This window comes from Pseudoliparis swirei, chromosome 3 (assembly GCF_029220125.1).
Source record: "Pseudoliparis swirei isolate HS2019 ecotype Mariana Trench chromosome 3, NWPU_hadal_v1, whole genome shotgun sequence".
In the NCBI taxonomy this organism is placed as follows: domain Eukaryota; kingdom Metazoa; phylum Chordata; class Actinopteri; order Perciformes; family Liparidae; genus Pseudoliparis; species Pseudoliparis swirei.
In genome coordinates, this window is record NC_079390.1 from 9,429,202 (window position 1) to 9,456,127 (window position 26,926).

The 26,926-nt window shown below is 43.3% G+C and overlaps 1 protein-coding gene across 4 annotated transcripts in view; it reads left to right on the top strand.

Moving 5' to 3' along the window:
- The first annotated feature begins 8,578 nt into the window (after window positions 1–8,578).
- gria3a (glutamate receptor, ionotropic, AMPA 3a) overlaps window positions 8,579–26,926 on the top strand; it is a 75,476-nt gene continuing 57,128 nt past the window's right edge. For all 4 annotated transcript variants that reach the window (XM_056411618.1, XM_056411619.1, XM_056411621.1 and 1 more), the window contains exons 1-3: window positions 8,579–8,924; window positions 9,329–9,487; window positions 23,973–24,212. In XM_056411618.1, the coding sequence (XP_056267593.1) occupies window positions 8,837–8,924; window positions 9,329–9,487; window positions 23,973–24,212 (487 nt within the window). In that variant the 5' untranslated portion in view covers window positions 8,579–8,836. The remainder of the gene's footprint in view (window positions 8,925–9,328; window positions 9,488–23,972; window positions 24,213–26,926) is intronic.

The window sequence follows — 26,926 nt, forward strand, 5'->3', positions numbered from 1 at the left end:
TTTGATAGATTGACAAGTGATTGAACATGTTTGCTTTGTGATACCTGTGGTTGCTGTTACATGACACAGTAGACACATTATTTTCTTTTAAATCCAAGCTAAGATCACCTCAAACACTGCAGAGGTTTGTGGTTCATCGTCACATTGCTCACACTGTTAGCCTCATGCTGATGATGCCAGAAGAACACCATGCTATTAATTGCACGCACCATATGGTCGACACCTCATAAATGCCATTTTTACTTAAACTCCATATGAAGTTCTGGAACGACCTGCTGACATTTACACTCGATTGAATCCTGCTAAAGAGGTTGTGTATCAGACAGAGAGTGAGAGACTCCCTGAGCAGATCCCATTTGCCACAGTGGAAAGTGGGAAGCAAGCCCAAAGTGAGCTGAGGAGGCAGTGCGGTGGTAACCTGATTCCTCTCTGAAAGACATCTCGCACTTATTGAAACGCTGTGCCTTCAAACCAACGTAATAAGGATTGTATAATAAAAAACAAGCAAATACTTAATCTTCATTCCGAACACGTTTAGTGATTCATTTACTTTCCCTGCCGAGGAGAGGAAGACAATCGAGGAGAAGCTTGTTTTGGCCGTGTCTGTCTATCATGGGCTTTATATGTCATAAGACGCTTTCATAACAAAGACCATTTGTGGGAGTGCACATGACAACAGAGTGCTTGTGAGTGTGTGCTTTCATCCCCGCTCACGTCTCCGACGGATCATCCACCTTGCTAAACTGTTGCGGCTGTCAGATTAAGCGGTGACAAGCTCATTGGAACAAAGTATGAAGCAAACGTTCTCTGGTTGGTGCTGATGGTGGGAAAAAACCTCATTGTCAAACAAATAGGTAATAACAAGCAAAGGGGTGACGCTAGTCTGTTATACAACGATGGTTAGAGCGGTGCTATGTTGTCACGATATTGTTGTCTCTAAACACTTTTTTAATGAATTGCTGGGATGAAGCACTTTGTTTGAGGGTTTTATTAATGAGGTGCCACATAATAGAAGTTCCATTAAGATATTTAGCTTTAAAGTTGGGTATTTAGCAGGTTGTACCAATCTAACACTATTATTTTATTCCGACATATTGAAGTGAGGGTGTTGTGTTTTTATATTTCAAAATAAAAAAGGGCTCAAATTAAATATTTTTGTATTATTATTTTCTTTACCAAAGTGAAACCACGTTAATCTCTCACCTCATCTCATCTCACCACATCGATCATATTTATACAGTCCTTATCTGCTTCAACAGCATGGAGAATTTGCTAAAGAGCAGTTTACTGCAGGCTGCACTTTCTGCTGTATTACATATTTTCCAGTCGCTGATAGCCCATCACTTCTTGTGTTTGGCATTGATTTCATTTAAACAATCCAATTTCATATTCAAGCGAACTGAAACTAATTGGACCATTCTTCAAGTGGCAGGAAGATCGTATCAACAAACGACTTACACACAGAGGTGTACTGTGTCTGCAAAAAGGTCATAACATCCAGACATTGTTTTCGCTCATGAAATGTAACTTAATTATAGTGCAGTTGTTTTACTCGCTGTGTCTCGTGAAAGATGAGAGGTGTTGCCAAGCATTAAATCACATCCAGATCAATAAGCACAGGATCTGTAGCTGCTCGGCTGTGCTAGATTTGCAGGTAGATGTAATGATTTCTACCACTCCATGCAGTACACATATATCGTGTATATATACAATATATAATACACCCATACACTCCTGTTCCAAAAAATCTTGCTTTGTGAGCATAATTGATATTGTATTGCTTGGTTAATTAATCTGTATGAGTCGTCCACAGTAAGTAAACAATACTGAAGGGAATAAAGTGATTTAACTTTAATGTCTTGAAATAGATAAATGATGAAAGAGAATGAACTGCAGGCAGAAGAGTGTTCATCCTCAAGAAATGTTGTTTAATAACTGTGTTTAGATCATATCCCCGTACAGTACTGCAGCATGGTGGACAGAAAGAGCTATAAATTACACATTACAGTTTAATAAAAAGCGCTCTGAAATGTCAAAAACTGAAAATCAGCTGCAAATGCAGTTTAGCGGCGTGGTTTGGTAAAACCCTAGATGCTGCATTTAATACAGGCTGCAGACAGTAACAGCTGTATTGATCCAGACTGACGTAAACAGAACTGAATCCCTCTAAATGAGAAGCAGTCGAAAAAATAAATCGAGATGACAATGAGTTTGTGGAGTTTACACCAAACCAGGAAATCCTGCTTTCGTAGTATTGTATCCACCTCGTCACTACAGGAGCCTGTTGGAGATCAGCTGCAGGTTCGCTGACATCGTCAAGTTTTAAGGCTACAGATTGCTCGTTAGGTGATGGAGACGACTGCGTCTGATGTTTGTGACTCCCATTCCACTCATGCAAGTCCTGCTGGCTAAGACAACACTTCCTGACTGACAACAATACGCCACAGTGCCAACATGTAAATAGACAGACAGTGAAAGTCAGATGCTCTGCACTGATCCTTTACTCCAGAAAGTTGCCTCTGTTTCCGTGTCAGTGATGTTCATTCAAGTGCGCATTAATAGGTTGAAATTGTCATGTGGTGTCACAGTTGTCGCAGCAAGAGAGGACCCAAACGCCGACATTACTGCACAAAATTAAAGTGTCTTTAAAAAGATCTCCCGGGGCCAAGTCTGCAGTGTGCATTTTCTACCTGTGAGGCGAGACTACTGACTACTTGGATCCTGCTAAGTATCTTCTTTAAACTAGTTTTATCTGCTAAAGTTACTGTTGTATTTGTTGTTTAAAACTGCTAGATTGTTAGTCTGTCCTGTTTTAAGGAGTTGTTTTGGTAGAGAGGTGTGTCCTGTGTTCCGACACCTGAATCTTCACTGATTGGACGAGCGATCGTCACCTGGTTTCTATTGAGTGTCATTTGAATACCAAAAGCCAAGGGCGGTGTCAACGCGGCTGGAGGTAATTGGCACTAACTTGGGCTCATAACGGGTGGGGTTTTCGCGTCAGCTGTGGCGTAAGCGTGACTCATCGGACGAAGACTGGAGGACAAAGACATAGGAGTCTTCCGTTGGAGTCAAGACTCGGAGGACAAAGACATAGGAGTCTTCCGTTGGAGTCAAGACTCGGAGGACAAAGACATAGGAGTCTTCCGTTGGAGTCTTCGGGGGTGGCTGAGTATTTCCCATTTTTGAATATGTGTGTCTTTTCCATACCTGTGCGTATCTCTACTCGTAGTTACTATAGGACTCGCTCATTCATGTACGGAACCCTCCTCTGTTATCCTTCCTACCCGTTCTACTCACACCCAGCACCTGGTCACAGGAGGCCTCTGGAACTGTCAGTCAGCCAACCGCAAGGCCGACTTCATCTCTGGCTTTGCCTTGGAGCAGTCGCTTGACTTCCTGGCTCTCACTGAGACCTGGATCACAGCAGACAACACGTCTACGGCTGCTCTCTCCTCGGCCTTCTCCTTCAGCCACACACCCAGACCCTCTGGTCGGGGTGGAGCTACAGGTTTACTCATCTCACCCACATGGTGTTTCTGTCCCTACCTGATTCCACTCTTTATCCCACTGACTTTTGAGTTTCATGCGGTGACCGTTACTCATCCGGTTCAACTTCACATTGTTGTTCTCTACCGTCCCCCTGGTTCTTTGGGAGATTTCTTGGACGAGCTAGACGTCCTCCTATCGAACTTCGCGGAACACGGTCCCCCGCTCATCCTTCTGGGTGACTTTAACATCCAGACAGAGAAGTCATGTGATCTCTTACTCTTACTGTCTTCCTTTAACCTCTCACTCAGTCCCTCCCCTCCTACTCACAAAGCCGGCAACCACCTTGACTACATTTTCACAAGAAACTGCTCTACCTCTAACCTCACTGTAACTCCTCTCCATGTCTCTGACCACTTCTTCATCTCTTACTCTCTCTCGCTCTCTGGTACTGACAACCCACTCATATCTACAGACTCTGCACCTGTACGCCGCAACATTCGCACCCTCTGCCCCTCCTCTCTGGCCTCCTCTGTCCTATCTGCTCTCCCCTCAGCTGACTGCTTCTCACTCATGCAGCCTAACTCTGCCGCAGACACTCTCCTCTCTTCCCTGTCTTCATCTCTTGATTCTCTTTGTCCTTTTAAGACACGACCGGTTCGGAAATCCTCTCCGGCTCCGTGGTTGTCGGACTCGGTGCGCGCCGAGAGAGCCACCCTGCGAGCGACGGAAAGAAAATGGCGCAAATCGAATCAAGCGGAAGACTTGCTCTTCTATCAATCTCTCCTCTCCTCCTTCTCTTCCTCTATCTCTGCAGCCAAAAGCTCGTTCTACCTGACCAAAATTCAGTCTTCCTTCTCTAACCCCAAAAACTCTTCTCTATCTTTTCCAACCTCCTTGATCCCCCTGTCCCCCTCCTCCTTCCACCCTTTTGCCGAGCCACTTTGTCGACTACTTTACAAACAAGATAGACGACATACGCTCCTCCTTTACAAATCCATCTTCTATCACCTCACCAACACTAACTTCTTCATCCCCCTCTCTTTCCTCTTTCACCCCCTTGTCTCCCAATCAAGTTCTTAGCTTGGTGACCTCCGCCCGACCGACCACCTCGCCCTTGACCCCGTCCTGTCTCCCATTCTCCAGGCTATTGCTCCTGACCTTCTGACCTTCCTCACCCATCTTATTAACAGCTCCCTCTCAACTGGCTGTTTCCCCAACTCTCTGAAGGAGGCGAGTCAACCCTCTCCTGAAGAAACCCACGCTCGACCCGTCTGAAGTCAGCAACTACAGACCGGTCTCTCTTCTTCCTTTTCTCTCCAAAACTCTGGAGCGAGCTATCTTGAGCCAAGTGTCCTCCTATCTCCACAGTAACAACCTTCTTGACCCTCACCAGTCTGGATTCAAGGCCGGCCACTCGACAGAGACGGCCCTCCTTGCTGTCTCTGAGCAGCTTCACACTGCTAGAGCAGCCTCTCTCTCCTCTGTCCTTATCCTTCTCGACCTTTCTGCAGCATTTGACACCGTGAACCACCAGATCCTGATCTCTTCTCTTCAGGACCTGGGGATCTCAGGCACTGCACTCGCTCTTTCTCTTCCTACCTTAAAGACCGCACCTACCGGGTAACTTGGAGAGGATCTGTGTCTGATCCTTGTCCTCTCACTACTGGGGTTCCTCAAGGCTCCGTCCTGGGTCCCCTCCTCTTCTCTCTGTACACAAATTCTCTCGGCTCTGTCATTCGTTCGCATGGCTTCTCCTACCATAGCTATGCTGATGACACCCAACTGATCTTCTCGTTTCCACCGTCCGAAACACAGGTGGCGGCGCGAATCTCTGCCTGTCTGACTGACATCTCTCAGTGGATGTCTGCTCACCACCTGAAGATCAACCCTGACAAGACTGAGCTACTATTCCTTCCAGGGAAAGGCTCCCCCACCCACGACCTGACTATCACCTTCAACAGCTCTGTGTTGGCCCCTACCCTGACTGCCAGGAACCTCGGGGTGACACTCGACAGTCAACCTGACGGCCAACATCGCTGCGACGACGCGTTCCTGTAGGTACATGCTGCACAACATCAGGAGAATACGTCCTCTTCTTACTCAGAAGGCGGCGCAGGTTCTGATCCAGGCTCTGGTCATTTCACGCCTCGACTACTGCAACTCCCTCCTGGCTGGTCTACCTGCTAAGGCCATCCGACCCCTGCAGCTCATCCAGAATGCAGCAGCTCGACTGGTCTTCAGCCTCCCGAAATTCACCCACACCACTCCGCTCCTCCGCTCTCTCCACTGGTTACGGTGGCTGCACGCATCCGCTTCAAAACACTGGTCCTGGCGTACCGTGCTCTGACGGATCGGGCCCGTCTACATCCGGGATATGGTCACACCGTACACCCGGCACGTTCGCTCCGCTCGGCAACAGCCAATCGACTTGTGACTACTGCACCTCGAGCTAATCACTCGAAATCCAGACTGTTTGCTGTCCTGGCTCCTCAGTGGTGGAACGAGCTCCCCACTGACATCAGGACAGCAGAAAGTCTCTACATCTTCCGTCGGAGACTGAAAACACACCTTTTCCGACTATATCTGGATTAAAACACAGATTTGCACTTCAGTGGCACTTAAATAGCACTTACTTATGGTACTTTTGTAGTTCGACTATGTTGAGGAAATGTTACTTCCTGTATTCTTGTTGTTCTTAGTTTGTACTCTAGGTTGAAATGCACTTATTGTAAGTCGCTTTGGATAAAAGCGTCTGCTAAATGACATGTAATGACAAAAATCACAGACCAGACCAGACAGGAACGAGAAAAACGCGGACCAAACAGTACGAAGCCACACTGGGAATGAGACGAACAGGGTTTACATACACAGGCAAGGTGAGAGGATTGGACAACGGGGAACGAGACACAGGTGAACACAATGAGGGCGGGGCCAGCAATCACACAGAAGGAAACAATCAGGGCCAGGGCAGACAATCACAGGGAGACTGACACAAGGACTTCAAAACAAGACACAAGACTAGACACAAACTCCAGATCATGACAGTACCCCCCCCCTCAAGGGACGAATTCTAGACGGCCAAGCGTTCCACAAGGGTGGGTGGAGGGGAGCCGGAGGAGGGTCCAAGGCTGCAGAAGCAGTCCGGGGGGCGGGCCGCAGGACGATAACCCGGCCGAGGGGCGCGCTCCGGAGGGCGGGCCGGAGGACAAGGGCGGGGAGCTAGGGGACCGGGCTCAGGAGAGGAAGTCCCAGGGGTACCGGAGTCTGGGGATGGGGGCCCTGTGGGACCAGGACCAGGCGACGAGACATGGGGAACCGGGGATGGACGGGACGGTACACGGGGAACTGTGACTGACCGGGACGGAGGCGGGATGGGGAGAACCGGGGCCGGGCGGAACGGAGGCGGAACACCGGGGACCGGAACCGGAATATCGGGGGCTGGAACCGGCGACGGAACACCGGGGACTAGAACCAGAACATCGGGGGCTGGAGGCGGCGGCGGAACTCCGGGGACCGGAACCGGAACATCGTGGACTGGAACCGGTGACGGAACACCGGGGACCGGAACCGGAACATCGTGGACTGGAACCGGTGACGGAACACCGGGGACTGGAACCGGAACATCGTGGACTGGAACCGGAACACCGGGGACTGGAACCTCGGGGCCTGGAGCCTGTGACGGAACACCGGGGACTGGAACATCGGGGACTGGAACCTCGGGGTCTAGAGCCGGAACATCGAGAACTGGAACCGGTGATGGAACTCCGGGGACTGGAACCTCGGGGGCTGGAGCCGGTGACGGAACACCGGGGACTGGAACCGGAACATCGGGGACAGGAACCGCCAACACTGACTGCAGGGCCCGGAGGGACTCCCACATCTCCTCAAGAAGAACATCAGCATAAGCTGGCCAGGCAGGAACCGTGCAGCAGAAACTGGATCTTGCAGAGTCCATAATCTGGGGTTTGAAGGCTGGGTCCATTATTGGTGGCTTCGTTCTGTCATGGTGAGTCCGGGTTGTCGCAGCAAGAGAGGACCCAAACGCCGACATTACTCCACAAACTATTTAATTACAAAAATCACAGACCAGACCAGACAGGAACAACACAAATGCGGACCAAACAGTACGAAGCCACACTGGGAATGAGACGAACAGGGTTTACATACACAGGCAAGGTGAGAGGATTGGACAACGGGGAACGAGACACAGGTGGACACAATGAGGGCGGGGCCAGCAATCACACAGAAGGAAACAATCAGGGCCAGGGCAGACAATCACAGGGAGACAGATGACACAAGGACTTCAAAACAAGACACAAAACTAGACACAAACTCCAGATCATGACAGAAATGTCTTCTCACCTATATGTTAATGATAATGTTTGCTTTATTATTCCCAATGTGGGGAAATTCTTCTCTGCATTTGACCCATCCTTAGTGATTAAGGAGCAGTGGGCTGCAGTGAGCAACATGGGGGTTCAGTGTTTGGCTCAAGGGCACTTAGTGGAAAAATGTACCTATACTGATACATCTCAATGATGAAGTAAGTCGTAGATTATTTGGTAAACATAGGACTAGCATAAATGATGTTATGCTACTGACATCCTACTGTGTTTTCCACTGAGAAACACACCACTACATAATAATGCTTTTTAGATGAGTGTAACACAAGTAAGTCAATTAAGATTATCATATAAAGCATTAGAGAGGATACATGGCCACCAGTGTAAGGATAAATCCGTTCAATACCACCCACTCTCTTCCCTCAGACACTTGCAGGGAATGGCTCAAAAAGATGCTGTTTCAGGACGACACACACACACGCACACACGCACACGCACACACACGCACGCAACTAAACCCCGACAGAGGCTACACTGCCTCACACGAATTCTGCAGTGAGGAGGAAGACGGGAGGATGTGCTCTGATTATAATTCAACGTCAGACCAAGTTTGATAAACGTCCCCCCCCCCCCCCTCCCACGTCAACCCCCACTCCTCTCCCGCCCTCTTCTCGTTCTCTCTCTCTCGCGCTCTCGCCGGCCCTTTTCAGTGGTCCTCATCCACAGTAAGGAGATAGGCTTTTCTCTCCTCCTCCACCTCCATCTTTGAGATAAAGCACTGGATTTAGGTTTGCAGCAGCAGCAGCAGAAGAGAGGAGGAAGAGGAAGAGGAAGAGGGCTGGCGCTGCAGTTGCGCTGGCACACATTCAGCGTGGGTGCACAGGGAGTGAGAGAGACCCGCCGCATCTTGTGGATTTCTTTGCGTACAAGCCCGTGTACATGGTTCTCCCTGCTCTCCCTCTGTCACATCCAGACCAGGAGTTGATTTCACTTCCCGGAGAAAGATGTGGCATCGCACAATAGCTGCAGTCCTTTTTTTATTGTATCTTTGGGGGGACTCGCTGGCAGGGTTTCCGAACCAGATCAACATTGGTAAGTTCAATGGGATATATATATATATATATATATGGCTTTGTTCCCGTGGTCTAAATAGGACACGTCTCCGCGAGTCGCACTGATGAGGTCATTTGCATAATCCCTTAGCCTACCAAATTCACTTCTGATAAGGTTGTGTCTTTGTACAGAAAAAAAACCTAGAGTTGATCCAAATAGTGCAACCGTTTCAATATATAGGCTACAGTGCTGTGTGATAGGCTAACGCATTAAGGTCTTTGATTTCTTACTTTAGATTGACTGGTAAAATGATGTGTTACGAGTCGGCACTCGAAGTATACTATCTTGACCAAGGGAGTAAAAAAAAAAACTAAAAGTGCATTATTCATGTATGTTGGGCATTAATGAGAGCGCTGTGATGTGTGGCATGCTCTTTCCTGTAGGCGGGCTGTTCATGCGCTCCACGGTGCAGGAGCACAGCGCCTTCAGGTTTGCTGTCCAGCTGTATAACACCAACCAGAATGCGACGGAGAAACCTTTTCACCTCAACTACAATGTGGACAACCTGGAGTCCTCCAACAGCTTCTCGGTCACACATGCCTGTGAGTATAGTTTACACGCATGAGAAGGGCGAAAAGTAATGAATGTGCACGAAAACATCAATATTTCACTGTTTATGTTATACAACAAATAAATACATCATGACGTATTTGTTTTAAAAGTGTCCCCAGAAGTAATTATGCACTCCAACACATATTTCACATTCTGTGTGTTTGAGTGTTAGTGTACATGTCTCATTGGCCATTAGGAACATTATGCAGATGTTAATTTTCTTTTTCTTTATTAAAGAAAGAGAGAGAAACAGACACCTGCCAAGGGGCTGAGCTAATACAAAAACTCCTCTGTCATGACATCTAAAACTCACCATCTGGATGAGCATGATGGGGCCTGTAATTGGAGAAACACAGTGATTTTGTAAACTGAGTAATTCAGTAATTCCAGAGACACTGATGAGCAGCACTTAGATGACTGTACTTGAAAGTGGGGAAAACAAACATTGCTATTCTAGTTGCCGTAGTGTCGGGCTGTGACATCCGAGCTTTAGGTGATGGTTGCCAGTTATATAGTGATTTGCGGCGTTTGCTACTGGTTAAGTTGGTTGTATCATGCAAATAGTTGCATTTGATCTTGTCTTTCTCTATAAACCTTCTTGTCTCCCCACTGTCAAATTAAAACATATAATCGTCATTTGATTCCATGATGCAGGATGGTAGCCATCTTTAGGCTGTTACCCATGTGTCCATCCATCAGGCTATTTGATTTACAATCCCTTTGAACATTATATAAAATATCCCATATGGGTATACCAGTGGCAGACATTTTTCTTTCTACACCTTTGATGTATAAATAGCCTCCTGTATCAACTGTAACAAGCTGTAATCCATGTAGTCATCTTTACAAACGTGATAGATTTGATACGAAGGGCTGTGGAGTCTCAGATGGCTACATAATTGGTCTACCAGTCAATCCTCTGCCATGTGGGGCACCAAGCTCTCCCTGGAAAATTAATTTGTTATCCTTCTTCCATACCAACTGAACTTCACACTTCACGCTTAAGGATCAGCTCTCCAAACCCTGTCAGCTGCCGAAGAGACGGCTGTGTAACCTAATGAAGTGAGAGAGAAAATGTAACACAATAGTTCCTCATACGTCTAGTGCTCAGCTCTGATACAAATGCAAAATTGAGGTGATGTAGTTGTTGGTGAGAGCAGCAGAGACTTGGGGAGCAGTGTCAGAGAGATGCAGGTTTACACACTCACATCGACTACAGCGCTGCACTGTCGGCTGCTGAGTGACTACAGGTGCGGCTGTGGGGTTGGTGCTTCGCTCAAGGGCACTTCAGGATTTGAGAAAGAGATGAATATTACACACTCGGCATTGTGACAATGAGCTGTTTTCCCTCCAGTCATCTTTAAACTATGGTTAAATATGACAAACTCATGTTTAAACCATTTGGTTAAACATGACAAACTGATCTTTAACCCAATGGTTTAAACGTGACAAATTCATTTTCAACCCAATGGTTTAAATATGACAAACTCATCTTTAACCCGATGGTTTAAACATGACAAATTCATTTTCAACCCGATGGTTTAAACATGACAAATGTATCTTTAACTTCATGTTTAAACATGACAAACTAATCTTTAACCAAATATTTTAAATATGACAAATGTATCTTTAACCCCATGTTTAAACATGACAAACTCAGTCTTTAGTCTGCTGCATTTAATCTAGAGGATAATGGTTTTTAACTAATGTCATCTTAGCTTCTGCTATTATTATCGATGGTTTTGAATGGAACTAAACAGATGTGTTCCTGCTCCATGTGCCCTGTACAGTTAACCTGGCAAAAAAAGAGGCCTGTTGAATTAAATGAGCAATTACTGTATAGTTTTGGTTCATGCACCTATTATTTTGGAGTCAACATGAACCCATTGTTTCAAGTTTTCATCAGTAGGATTTATTTTGGCGAGAGAAACTGATGTAAACTAAGCTAAAAGCTTCCCAGTTGAAAGAGACCAGTGGGCCAGTTTGTGACTAAAACATTGCTTAGAAATGCACCCAACTCCATAATTCTTATTTTAGGAGTCTGTGTTGCGTAATGCCCTGCTCGCCTGGCAGGTGTTGATGAAGCAAATGAATGTGATGATTATGATTTGACACATTTATATTCTAGCAAGAACAGGTTAGTCATTGCTGTGCTTTCCCACAGCTCACATTGTTATTATTTTTTTTATAATAGATTTTTAGATGAGCAAGTGTTAAGAGGGGACTCTCTACAGAACTTCCACTTTAGTGTATCATATAGATAAAATAAATTACTTTTTGCTCAGAGTTCCTTTGTTGCATTTGTTGTACAGCCCATGAATGGAATAAAACAGGACAACACTGCTGTCCTCCAGCTGGGTCAGTGTGTAATGATTGTTACAAATCCCTGATGGCAAATGACTGTGTTATTGGCAATGTGGATCAATAGGTGGAAGGCTATAGTCCAGCAGTGTGTGTGTGTGTGGGGCGTGTGTGTGTGTGTGGCTCCAGTATGTGCTCCAGTATGGAGAAATCAATTCCCACCAAGCTTTCATCTCTCTCCTAATTTATGGCTGTTCTCCAACTTCCCCAGGCCAGAGACATTGAATCTTCAGTTTGATGTGTGCATAAAAACAAACCTGTAAACAGCCAATAAGACTTTGCAGCAAACTATTCCAAGTCATCGCAATTTGATTGAATTGATGCCAACAAAGAGAATATCAGCGTGCTGTTGTGTTTATTATCTCACCAATTTGTGGCAGGCTGGAGGGAAGCTGCAGGATGTATTGATGTGACACCTTGCCCCAGGCCAGGACAGATTGTGTGCATAACTGCAGAAATGAGAAGGTTATATCCATTAAGACCGAGGTCGGGGCAGGAATAGAGAGCGGATACAGAGCCGCTTGTCCGGCTTGGCAATGAGGGAGTGTGTGCCGGATTATAGTTTTTTGGATATCTTGACAGAGCAGACGGCGGAAACAGATCATTTCAAATGTTTTCCCCCCAAAAAACGTTAATTAAATGTATAATTAGGTACCTAATTAACTTTCCACGAGTGTAAAATGCTTGTAAATAAATACAACATTCTCAAACTTTCATTTCTGAGCGCATATTTAATTACAGTAGATGTTGCCATGCAAGAGTAACACAATATAAAACTAGAATGGGCACTCGGTAGAGCACATACCTTCGCATATCACAAGATTGGGCATTGAATTATAAACATTTTGGCATTAGTTGCATGCCAATTGGATAAAAGTTGACCGTGCTATGGTAAAAAGAAGATTTTGACCTATCCTTGACCTTCACCTTTGACCCGATTGATCCCAAAATCTAATCAAATGGTCCCCGGATAATAACCAATCATCCCACCAAATTGCATGCGATTCAAGAAGATGTTGACCTTTTCATGACCTTGACCTTGACCTATGACCTGATCGATCCCAAAATCTAATCAAATGGTCCCCGGATAATAACCAATCATCCCACCAAATTTCATGCGATTCGGTTTAAAACTTTTTTTGTTATGCGAATAACACACATACAAATAAATAAATAAATAAATAAATACACGGCGATCAAAACATAACTTTCCGCATTTTCAATGCGAAGGTAAAAACACAGATCATGCATTTTTATTGTGTCTTTAGTGGCTAGCAGCATTAATCTAGTCAGATCACACATTTTCCAGAGATTAATTTTTAATTCAATAAAATGTCAATGTGACAGTGTTTTTCTTATTAGAGCGTTTGTTATAGCCACCTATCCTCCCTCTGCTGTGACTCAACCAGTGTGATGCTGCTCAGACAGAGGCTAATATAGAGCACTTCACTGTGTAGGCAACAGTCCTACTAATGCACTTGTATGCAAATGTGGAATATAAAAAAGTATGCTTATAATACTGATGGTATCAGCTCAAGCTATCCCCTTATTCTTTCCCTTGTTGCTGGCATAGAGACGATGCAGGCAGGGGACAGAGGAGCAGCAGCACACAATGGCAACCTTAAAAGTGTAATTTAATTCAAGATAAGATGTGTTTTTAGTAACAAAGAAAAGGATCGCCTTCGCCTGGTATGAGAGTCCCATTGTTTAAAGTTGGCTGTGGATGGTGGATTGTGAGCTCCAATGCTGTAGTATTCAGTACGTTATTGAAAGGAATAGGGTAGAAAACAAATGTTGTGTAATACACATATTTGCTTTCTTGCCAAGAGTGAGATGAGAAGATTGATAACAGCCTCAATGCTAGATGTGAAGCTACAGCCAGCATTAAGACTGAAAAACAGTTTCAAAATCCGCCTGCCGGCAACTCTATAGTTCACGAATTTAAATGTTGTATCTTATTTGTGTTCTTTTTTATAGAAAACAGAATGCAAAAATTACACTTTGTGATATTATGTATTATATTATGGGGGAGATTTCGTGCCAGACGACTATTTTGGTCCCATTGTCTTTGTAAAGGTTGCCAGGCAACCAGTGAAAACGCAACATGTTAATTACTCAGCTCTAGAGTTGTTGGTCGGCGGCGTTACCTTTTAGGAGTGAGCCCAGCTAGCTGTTTCCCTGTTTCCTGTCATTGTGGTAAACAGTATATTTACTGTACACACACAAGAGCGATATCGATATTTTTCACTTCGACCTCTCAGAAAAAAGCAAATGCAAAATGGACTTCACAAAATCTCTAATTATTCCGATAAGTATTTACCAGCTCAACAACTCACACACAGCCATCATTTAAATAAGGAAGCTCATCAGAGGATGTTTTCACTAGTTGGATAATTAGAGCGTGGAGCTTTTGAAAATATTAGCTCATCTAAAAGTAAATGTTAATTTGGCAGTGCTTCACACATTATTCGTTACTGTAGTAAAACAAACATGCAGGAACGTAACTAAACAATACATAATCTCGGATCCATCCTTACTCTGAGAACTCATTTAAACCGACAAATCATGAATTATGCATGAGCACCTAAATCAGCCTAAATGCAATGATCAAAACTTCATGTTCATAATATTCACCACCTCTGCTTAGATATTTGGACAAACCGACATCTTGTATGTTTCATTTCAACGCTTTAAATGGATCCTCTTGATTGTGGAGCCCTTGAACAGAAAGCATGTCCTTTCCTCACGATGCACTGATAAAAATATCTCAGTAACTGCCAGTCCTGTCAGTTTGAGTGAGCTGCCGCGAGTTGACAAGTCCTCATTCTTAGATTTATCATGGCGTTCTCATTGGGGAGGATAATAACAAACATAAAAGCTTTCGGAATATCTTTACGGTAATTGTATCTCACTAAAGCGCCATTCCACTCGCAGGCAATGCCGTTTACTAACCGATACTTTCACTGACATCAATACATGCTTTGACCCTTCATTTAATAAAAGCTTTTAGGGGGTATTGCTGTGGGGTAACACAACACTCATGGGTCCTCATGCAGCATGAATACATTAGTTTTCTTTGACGAAGGGAGTATAGCCACAACTACAACAATGGCTTATAAATATCAGTTGCCTGTAAACATCAGGCAGTCAAGTGCAACACAGCTAAATGTATTTAGCCACACAGGCTCCAAGCACCTCAATCATGGGTAAGAATCTTCTTTCTTGTTTTTCCTCAAATGGTCACGAAGCTGTAAAATGGCGGAGTAGCGCTGCATAGGTTTGGGGGCAAGCCACTGGAGATGTGTTGTGAGTCTTTCATCCTGTGCATCAGAATGTGCGTACGTGTCAGTGCTAACAGAGCGACGGTGATCACGACTGACAAGCTACAGCGATGCTGCAGCAGTTGGATTGCAGTCTTACACAACGTCCTTCGGGGAGGCTGCCTCTGAGAGCTCTGCTGTTCTTCACTAAGTGTTACCTGAGATTAATCCAAGGACAACGAGCTCTGAACTACACAGAATAACGCAAAAGAAAACCAAACATGCCACCGGGGCAGTGATTCATTTAGCGGTGCGGCTTTCAGAAGATTTGGAAAAGTTGGACGAGCCTCAGCTGTTAAATGTTCAGGATTCAAATCAGGTTTAGTGCTTCAGTGTTTATGGTGTTTTAAATTCAAACAAGTCAACCCTCATTAGTTTATTATTCATATTCTATTGTCTCTTCATAGTGAGACGTTTATGTGACAGTGTTTTACGAGACTAAGTACCAGAGTAGATGATTAGAGTTAATGAATAGTGGGAAAAAAAGAAATTTCATGGACAAGAATGAATCATGTTGATGTAGTAATGAGTTAATTGAAACTATTTTTTATGCAGTCTTATCATTTGCCACTTTACCCCTTTCTTTGATGTGTTTCAGTGTCCTCCGCAGTATTGCAGAATTACAACCTTTTCACATTGAGTTTGTTGTATTCTTCTGTTTCTTGTAATGCTCCTTGGACGATGTTTTTGCAGTATATGCAAAACATGTGTAGGTGGAGTGTTAGAAGGGCCTTTACTGCGCTGCAGTGAAATATTAAAGTGTATTCTTCCTTACAAGACTCCAATAGCCACAGGCCATCTCTGTGTTTCGCTGCTGTAGATTTACTTCAGTCATGTTCTTTTAGCATGTGGGATGAATCCAGTTGTATTTCTCAGATACGGTTTAATCCAAGAGTGTTGCCATGATTTTTGTGTTTTAAGAATATCTGCAGGGGGGTAACCCGCCGGAAGAAAATGTGTGCTTTCGCAAAGCTGTAAACTGTAGAGAAGAGGGAAATCCAGCCAACAATGCAACCACTCTGCCTCAGGAGAAACACCTACTCAAGCTCCAGTCCCTATGTGCCCTCTGCTTTCTCTGTGGTTGGTCAACTGGGATGAATTGCACAACAATGCAGACTGTAATGCGTCTACAAATATGAAACCCTTAAATGTCATAACACAGAGATCATTTAAACCTGATGTACAGACCTTTATTCTCATGGTGAAATTGGACGAGCTCATCTTAAGAAGCCTTTGAGTATAATGCATCTTATTAAATGATATTAGGTGATATGCTGTTGAGTCACTACTCATAAGCTCATCTGCAATTTCAGAAACATGCATGATGCAGTTGGTATCATTTTAACGTCAGTCTGTCAGTCGGTCCACCGCTTTGTTCGAGACTGAAATATCTCAACAGCTATTGGAAGATTTGCCATGACATTTTGTCCAGACATTTCCAGTGCCAAGAGGACGAATGTTAATGAAGTTTGGTGATCCTCTGACATTTCCTCTGTCAGCTGCAGTTTAGCCTTTGTGGTGCTGACTGAGATATCTCAACAACTAGTGGATGGATTTGCATAACTAATGATATATCCAACTGCCTCAGCTGTACTTTATGTAAAGCGCTATTTAGCACATGATGGCCTGGTAACATACTGAGGTAAAATAGTAAACATGGTAAACACAAAGCTCAGTTTAAATGTTAATTTGTTTAGGTTGCAAAATGAATGCAATCCATCCAATTCATATGCAAAATCCATTTTACAGTCAATTTTATTAGGGTGCATTGTGTATTATACTCTTGGTCAGCAGCAATGTATCTTTTGAAATGCGGATTCGGTGCATTGCCATTAACCGGTCTGGAGCGAATTCATTTGACTACAGTGTTGTTTGGTCAGAAGTCGTCACGATAGGTATCGCTTTATGCACGGCGGTAATCCGCCAGTGAACAGAGGAGAAGAAATAGAATAGTTAACAGGCGGCAACCTCCGTTTCTGAGGGAAGTGAAGCAAATGCGGAAATAATTGTATTCTTTCTAATAGCTAATAGGGGGCGACTCTTTATAAAAGACGCTATAAGAAAAAGACCCTACTTCTCACTTGATTGAACTCAGTAAACATTGTGAACATGAATTTATTTTATTTTGTAAAACATTTTTTTGATTTGACAAATAAACAAGACAGGACTTTAAGGATACAATACAAAAGGGAAAGGAGAAATACAATGGTAAAGAATAACAATAAAAAAGACCAAAACATAGATAAAAGATAATTAGAAAAACCACAGCAAATAACACATTCGCACATTAGTAGGTGAACATGAATTTTTGATCTCAATGGCTAGTTTCAACCCTTCCTCAATTCAGCATGTTAATTTATTAAATAGTTGTCTCATTAAGAGTCAAATAGATCATTACGCAGGGTCCGCTTTAGGGTTTGGCTACCTTATGATACCAAGGCGCTGTCCAGCCTGCAAATTGTCTATTATTTTGGTCTTAAAATATGAACCCTTTCACAGTGTGTTTTCAGCTAATACAATTTAATTGTAACATTTCTGTGACTTAAATATGTATGTTTTCAAGCTTGGCCTTTTATTTAAGAGGGGCAACTCTTGCTTTTTCTATGCCTGTGCACAACAATTGCATTGGAAAGTTAGCCTGAGGGCATTTATTGGTTGAAAACATAAATGATAGTTTTCGTGGTAATACATTATTTAGGTGTTTCTGTATTATGAGCTGTAAAAACAGATCCTGTTGTCGTTGTGCCTCTCACAGTCCAAAGAAATACAGATCGGAAAGAATCTCCAGAATAGTATATGATTCCTCTGAATGAATCCAGTAGCATACGCCCACAATACCACAAGTGGGTGTTTATATCATTTCATCTAACCTCTTTAATGTTTCATTACATGCTGCTCAGTGCATTCTGTTAAAGCAGAAACTGAATGACCGAGGGTGGAAATGGGTTCTTCGTGAACTGTATGACCTCTGATGGTAACATGACTATAGCTGTTTGGAAACACCTGCGACATTCTATAATATGTTGTTGCTCGGGTGTCAGACACAGACACAGTCCCGAGATATTCCCACACAATCCCTGTAGACCCTGTCCAGCTGACACACGGTGGCTGGCAGAATGCAAAAGAGGCATGTCCAGCCATTTTACCTGGAACGACAGGGGAAGTATCTGGGTTGTGTGTTCTAACCTTGTGAGCCATCATTCAGGAGATAGCAAAGCATAACTGCCCATTTACAATATGTGTTTGCGTCCTCTGTCCAGCCTAGTAATGGTGTCTCATTAGAAGATCACCTTTAAAACATGAGTGGAAAGAGATCTTTATTGCTTTAAAGGTAATACAATAAGTATTCTAGTGAACTGGCTTAAGTTAGACACAATAGTTGTGGCATTATAGGGACATTAATCATTTGATTGACAATTCATAGTTCTTTCCACAGTTATAAATCATGCAGGGGTTACATGAGACATCACGGGAGACCTGATGTAAGAACCAGTGTGAGATGACATAAATTACTACGATTTGAAATGGGCATTGTGGTTCATTTAAAGTCGGAAGTTAATATGAAGCTGCGATTTAAAAACCCAAATGAAGATAGGAATTATTTGGCATTAAAAATATATATTTTTGTCCCGCTTCCACAAATGGAAGAGCTAATTTATAGCTCAATGGGTTTACAAACCTCCTGGCTTGTCTATTTGTGAGCTTCATTCTGTCCCAGCGTTTGGCCTTGTCGGTGTTCAGATTAATTAATTAATTAATTAATTAATTGTCTTTAAGTAACCATTCAGCACAAGACACCATGAGATTCAGTCAACATGGCTATCGGTTGGTTGACCACGTCGGTCCAGACTGAAATATCTTAACTACTCGATTGTCATGAAATCGTGTACAAACAGTCACAGTTTCAAATGATGAATTCTAATGACTTTGATAATCCACTTTTCCTCAAGCTCCACCATGAATTTGACATTGTGGCTTCAAGTAAAATGTCTCAACTGCTATTCTCATTCGACTATTCACGTCCTCTTTAGGATTGAATGTAATAACCTTGGTTACTCTAGCTAGTGCTGAAGGTAGCACGCTCACACGTTGAACTAAGACAGTGATCCTATTACACCCTGAGCATCAGCATGTTGTCATGTTAGCAGGCTAGCATTAGCCTTTTGCTGTGCAACAGAGCATCCACACAGAGCCGCTAGCATGACTGGAGATACTTAGTGTTGTTCATGAAACATGCTCTTATATTTGAAAGATGGAAGTGCTTCAGAGGCTTTCAAGCACAAGGGCAGTAAAAAGACCGTACATATGTAAATGAGTACGCCGTGTATGGACACGCGTATGATGGATTTACTGTGTGAGGCTTTGAATAGATGCGAGTGGTCTTAAAGACAGCATCAAGAAACAGGCTTCACAGTCGCTTGTTTACCGGTCTGTACATTTTGTATCTTCTATAGTTGGCGATAGTGTATTTAGTGTTGGTAGTTTCTCTTAGATCCCGTCCTTTATTTGTTGGTAATCTTGGGATTGCAGCAGCACATCTGTGCCATGTCCTCTGCCTTCTTCTCTCACTGATCATGTGACCCTGGGATTCCCAAATGGCTGAGAGCAACACGGCCGCCCTCTCCCTCGAGGAAACAAACTGCTGCTCTCGTCTCCTCTGGTATCACTGCAGGCACTGCTCTCAGACGGCAGTTGAAAAATAACTTTCCATCCTGCAGCGACACGAAATGAAACGGGTTCTTTGTAATCGTCACACAACGTAGACTCATTGTCCTCACTTTGTCACGGGCTGGATCCAATTCCCTCAACCCCTTAAGGCTCTCACCAGTGACTTAGTCCAAGAGATTTCACCTCCTCATCTCAGTGTGATGATGGAAAATGATAGAGGAGGCTCTATCATTTTCCTCATTCTTACTTTCTTGCAGTGGCGGCTCCTGAAAAAATTCTCAGGGGGGCAATTTTTTTGATAATGATTAACCCAAAACCACAGACCTTCAGACAGCTGTCTATGTGTAGCTTCGTCACAATGCCATCAAGTCATGTGACTCCAGTCAGAGTGACGGCTGTGACTGAACTCTGTCTGTGAGCTTGTAGTTAGTTCATAAGCAGACAGACAATCTGAGGCCGTCTGTGAGCTGTCTGTCAGTAATCCAGCTCCTGGTCTTTGATTTGGTGATTTTTTTCAACAAGATTTAAATAATTATAATAATAATAAATATGAGATCCCCATTTGTGACTCCTGCATCTGTGCTTTTTCAAATAATAGAAGAAATACAATTGCAATCACTTTCAAGTAAACCAGATTGCTCCACCAGACAAGAAAAAAGCTCAATGTTGAGCTTTTGTTTTGAAGGGCAACAGCAGAAAAGCCGAACTCACGGAGGTAAGACCTGGCAAGTCGCCAAGAATCTCGGCTGTCGCGCATGCGCAGGGGCAACTTGTTAATGCCGTAATGTAAACATTTACACGAAGGTACAGGCATCTCAACATTTATTTATTGATGACTTAGTTTTATGTCTTTGTACTTTGACCTTGTGTAATATGTGAAGTTATCAAGAAAGGTATTTCTGCATTTCCCCTGCGCCTCACCTGTCGTGGTACGTTCCTCTTTCAGGAGCACAGCTGACAACACGGCTGTCAGAGAACCCGTTTACAGGCGTTCATTAAAATCAGGCGGAGATCTTTTCTGACGTCGACCGTCAGGAAGAAAACGTTTCAGAAGAGACTTTAGAAAATGTTCGAGAATGAGGAACAATGTGTTTCTGATTTTATTTTCATTTTATTTTGGAGAGTGACAGCGAACGTCTCCGAGATCGACCGGTCGATCAAGATCGACGTGTTGGCGACCACTGCTCTAGGAGGTCCTACTTCTATTGTTGCCAATGTGTCTTCATTGTTACGCCGACCGAAAGGAGTCTCTTTCAAAGAAAGAATTGAATCGCTGCTGTTGCCCTGAGCACCGGCCATCTCGACTGAATACGCCTCTGTCGAAGCTGTATGACGTACTGATACGCTTTTACGTCGATTACTTATGACAAGACCTGGAGGGGCGAGTCCTCCCGGAAGCCATAGAGAATGCATTGAGAGCTCTGTTTTGTGAAAAAAATGGGTTTAACATTGGAGTCAATGGGAGAGGTCTGGGGCGATTTTCATTTCGCCCAAAGTCGCCCCAGAAGGGGCGGGGCCATTTGAAGCACGACTTTAGGCTGACTGAATGACTGTTACCTGATTGGACAATGACATACAGAGGCAGAGCAGACGTCTAGTGGTAAAATGCGACTTTTTTCTTTTCTTTTTCATTTCTTTTTTCTTTTCCCCCTAGGCAGTGCGTCGCCCCAATCGCCCTTATGGACAAGCCACCCCTGCTTTCTTGTACATATAAAGTTTAATTTTCTCACTGCAGTGTGCCAGACAGCAGTTCCCCTCTATTTTCCCTCAGCGATCGAGCTTTAAGAATTCACTTTGTAGACTCAGCTCTGCTGTGCACATACACCACAGGTTCATCCATACACCAGCAAGTATTTTGATGGACTAAAAAAATGATCCTGCAACTGTCAGTGGGAGAGACCTTCAAAGCTGCAAAGCCTCGAATTTCAGGAAGATGTAAGATAGGGTTGGTGCTGCTGGAGCTGCTGCATCAACCTGTTAAGTTGGATGAGATGGCGAGAGCTGCAGAGAAGCAGAGCAATTGATGAGGGTGAACAGGAGAAAGCAACAGTAATGAGATATGTGGGTGTTCGGTGATGGAGGAAATAAGATAGAAGTGGACTGAAAGAGAGGTGTATTTTTCCAGGTGGATATTAATTATGCATATAAAGCATGTTTGTATTCTGAACAGAAATGCACAGAGCCTGCAGTTACACAAAATAGCTTCACATTTGCTCTGTAATAAAATAAATGATGCGTATCTTCAGGATCAAGGGAATATACCTCAGTTGATTAGTGTTTACTGCTCCATGAGCCCACATATATAATTTTATTGGTCTTTTAGCGGGTCTTTTTTCACAAAAAGCTATTGGTCCCATTTTGAGGATACAATTGGATGGTATTAAGGCTAATTAAAAAGTGTTTATTTTATTGCTGCCCTCTATTCTTTTTTTTATTAGCATTAGCTGATTAAAAAAAAAAAATCTATGTTTTGTGAATAATGTTATCTGCTGAAAGAGCCTCTGTGACGCATGGTGAATCCTAAAGACAATAGAAGTGAATTCACAAGGAAATGCTTTTTAACTGTTTATGAAAAGTCTCTTGATTTCTTCTGATATAAAACAATGCTGTTGCCAAGGGATTACAGCATTATCTTTTACCACTAACACCAAACAGGGGCATGCTTTATTTTCTGTGAGTGCGTGTTATTATAGTATTTTAACCAGTTTCACCTTTCAACACACATCAACAGGTCAAATGTGTGCTGAGTTTTAATGAAGGCTAAGACAATTGGGGGGAGAGGAATAATAAACATGACTCAGGGAAAAACTGAAGCAAGCTATCAAGTATGTGTGCGTGTCTGAACGCCAACTTGGGGGAAATCACAGTGTAAACTGTATTTTATTGTGTGTTTTGCAGACATAAATTAACCAATGAGAGTGGTCAGATTTGACCAATTTTGTGCAGTTCAACCAAGACAAAAAACATATGAAAGGTTTTTTGAATACTTTTGTGGCCTTAGATGATTAAGTGAGTACTTCAGGCTGAAGATTAAGTTGGTAAATGAAAGACAGAGTTTGGAAGAAGTGATCCTACCAGACCTCTGTAGTCTACTCCTCATCTCTGCCTAATACACAAATCTCAGAGAAAACTGTCAGTGGTCGAGTTGCATTGTGGGTAATGTGTTTTATTTTTACAAAATGTGACCTCACAAAAACACATTTTTGGCCATAACTCAAGAATTCATAAGCTTATTACGACAAGTTTATACAAATGTTTTATAGGATAAAATTCTAAATATGCGACTTGACTGGTTGGTGGAGGCAAACCATCACAGGGCAGTGATTCTATTTGTTTGGCTGACAATGTTAAAGCAGTGTAGTACTAAATCTGTGGAGTGCTCTTTAGTATGTGTTGTGTCCCCTTACTATAAGTTAAATACACACAGTATGTTACAGGGTGGACTTTCCACAGTGTCTGGATTTCAATGTACACTGAATGTTTATGACCAGAGCTCATTTCAAAAGGCCCGCACATGGCTAAAGGTTCAAGGTTCAAGGTTCAAATTTGCCATTTGTGCCCCTAGACCAACAGTCCAGACACATTGGAATTGCTTTGCAGGGCTCTCCAAGTCAACAGAGGTACAAACACACGATAACAAATATTTTTTTATATGGCAGCAGGGCTTGTGATACATCCTTTATACCCCAGCACAACCCGGCGCTTGCACATTTGCATGCTCGTGTTTGAGGTTATTTGTCCATTTAAGAGCTGTGACTAATGCACTGATTTCCCCATTATTTCTAGTTGATTACCCACGCAGTTGCATTTATACCAAGGAGAAGTGAAGGGCACCGAGCAGCAGAGCATGGCCACGGGGAGCAGACATCCCACATGGCACCCAATTATTGAGATCGCCGCTGTGTCACTCGAAAGATTAATGCCATCAAGAATTCCTCTACACTTTAAGCTCGCATTCAAGTTTTTACCCTTACATTGCTCATTTGGGGATTCAGCTTTTTTAACTTTCAGTATCATTAACTTTGTTTGAAAAGCCAGTTTCTGTCAGTCAGCATCACCGCTGATTGAACGAATAGATGATCAGGAATGACTCTGTCCTCAACCTGCTCTCTGTGTCCCTCACCAGTCTGCTCCCAGTTCTCCCGAGGAGTCTACGCCATCCTCGGCTTCTACGACAGGAAGTCCATGAACACTTTGACCTCCTTCTGTGGGGCTCTGCACACCTCCTTCATTACTCCCAGCTTCCCCATTGATGCTGACGTGCAGTTTGTCATCCAGATGAGGCCCGGTTTGCGAGGAGCTATCCTCAGTCTGCTGAACCATTACAAGTGGGAGAAGTTTGTCTACCTGTACGACACTGACAGAGGTAAGAGCGGCCCTCTTGGGAAGTAACACACACACACACACACACACACACACACACACACACACACACACACACACACACACACACACACACACACACACACACACACACACACACACACACACACACACACACACACACACACACACACACACACACACACAGCTATGGAAACACCCCAAGCTCTCAGCTGGAGGCAGAGGAGTAGTGCAGAACATGTTGCTTGAGAAAGTGGAAAAAGTAATTGCTCATGCAGAGGTGATATTATACAGTGTACGTGATCAGTCCTTAATATGTAAATCCCTCATCCCCAATCTTCATCCTAAATGGTGTGATACATTTTAATCTATGCCGGTAATGATCCTAAATTACCTCTTTATGTGACTGAATCCTGCTGCAGTCAATGGCTCCTCGCTTCGGAGGAATGAGTCATTCACAGGTGCTCCTGATCCGCCGCCATAGTACAACTCCAGCCGCCTGAGCCTCTAATCCTCTTTGATTATCATTTAGCTCTAATTGGATTATATAAAGACAGAACACAACAAACTGTAACTTCTGCATCTGATTCATGGCCACCCGCTTCACTCATGTAGGCCACCTATTTCCAGACTTGGGTCTTCGTGGTCCTCTTGAGGGTCAACATCTGGAGAGGCTGAGTTAAAAAAAGAGCAAAACAATGTATCTGTGTAGATTGGACCACAAGCCGGTCATTTACTGTTTCTGGAAGCAAAGACATGTGTGATGTGCTTCCATGTGTTTTCATGTGTGTTTTGTTTTTTAGTTATTTAAAAATCACTCAATAGATGTAAAGCTGTTCTGGTTGCAGTCTCTGCTTAATAATGTGCCAAACTGTTCAGAACTGTGCATTCCAAGTATTTTCAAATGGACATGGAGCATTTCTAGGACAAGTAAACTCCTTTTTCACTTCCCCCGCCTCACTTTATAGATTCAGTTTAAGTGGGTGTCTAACCTAAGTCATGAAACTCCTTCTCACAGAGCCATTTTGTACATTTTCTATATACATGTATATATGTCTTAGACAAAGAAAGAGCTTCTTGAAAGTTTTCTAACAAACAAAGACAAGAGCAACACTTTCACAAGTGTGATGTATATGTTGAGATCCATGTTTGACTTCATTAACCAAAGAGGTTGTTCGTGCTCTCTATGTGCGAGGGGACCTCGGTTTCCTTGGCTGGTCGATACGTCTCTGTGTTTTGGTGTTTTGATGGTGATTGTAGAATCTGATAATTGGTTGTCTGGCGTGGTTGAGAGAAAATGATTAAGCTGTTTATAGCCTCTCTTGGGCACAATGACCCTTCTCAGAAGTGCTCCCTGGAGGGACCCTTAGAGCTCGTAACTTTTTTTGGCCTCTTCACCTGCTGTGTCGAGTCTGACGGGCCACCATCTGTAGTACTCCACAGTGTGACTGCGACGTTGTGTAAATACTGTCGTTTAGGATGGATTCTCAAATTCTGCACAGCTTGTGTTTGCTGAGAGGCTGGTTAGACTTCCCATTTCGTCTGCCAAAAAACCAGTTTAATCTTCATTATTGGAAGAAGGCTCTATTTAGGGCCGCAGAGAAACTTGAAGGGGGTTCTCGAGAGACGCTTGTGTGAGTGACTGTTGATGGTTTGTGCAACAATATTACAGTAAAAGGCTGTGGAGGCATTTTTCGACGTGGTATGCCTGTCCTAAAACAAGATACTGACCGGAGACTTTTATCAGAACAAAAGAAGAGGCATCTTAAATTCAGTTTGAAATTGGAATAATCGTTAAAATGAAACAGCCGATGCTCTGCTGTCTACAGGGAATTGGACTCTGGCTTCCATTTCATCACTCACCATTAGAGGGATTTTCTTTATATAGCCCGAAGGTATAACTATCATCAAAATGGTATCTGAATGTAATAGAAAATAAAGTGCCCAGAGATACTACTAATGTACTACTCATGCATAAACAGTCAAATATGTAATTTGTAATGTACCTCTTAAATTGGAAAAAAGCATCGCCATCAAATAGGTTCAGCTTCACTTACATGTTGGAGATGCCATCCTGTGACAGCAGTAATGTACTGATGTAAACTGCCTTATATGACATATTCTGATATTGTTTCTTGCAGTTGCTTCGTACAGATGGGGAGTCTGTTTCTGTTTCATGCAGCTCGTGTCTCATTAGAATAATTAATTGTTCAACAGATATAAGTGATAAATTACACAGATCCAAGAAAGCACAACAAAGACTGTACGCCTTCACACACACACGGGTCATTAAAGACACTTTTATCTGCCGCAGTGCATGATCACCGATTTATCCTGGACGTACAGGCTATGAAACGTCCTCTAGAAACAGACTAATGGCTGTTGGCAGAAAAGACCTCTTGAACCGAGGAACATCTGGGCATTACCAGCTGGCCACTGAAAGTAGAACCACCCAGGTTATTTTTTATTTACATAGTTTACTACAAATTTCATATTCTGCCTAAATTCACAGTGTTCATGCCATTTATTGAAACTGGCAAAGCAATAATGCTTGTCAAAATAATGCTAATTTTCAAATGAATTCTAATATTTAACAAACCCTGCTTGATTAACAGCAGCTGCAGTATTCAAATGACCAAAACATGCTGTGTATGGAATTGTTTTTGTCTCCAGTTATTTTCATGACCACAGGCTCTAAGTTAACAAAGATTGTACTGATGTCAAGTGAAAAAGTCC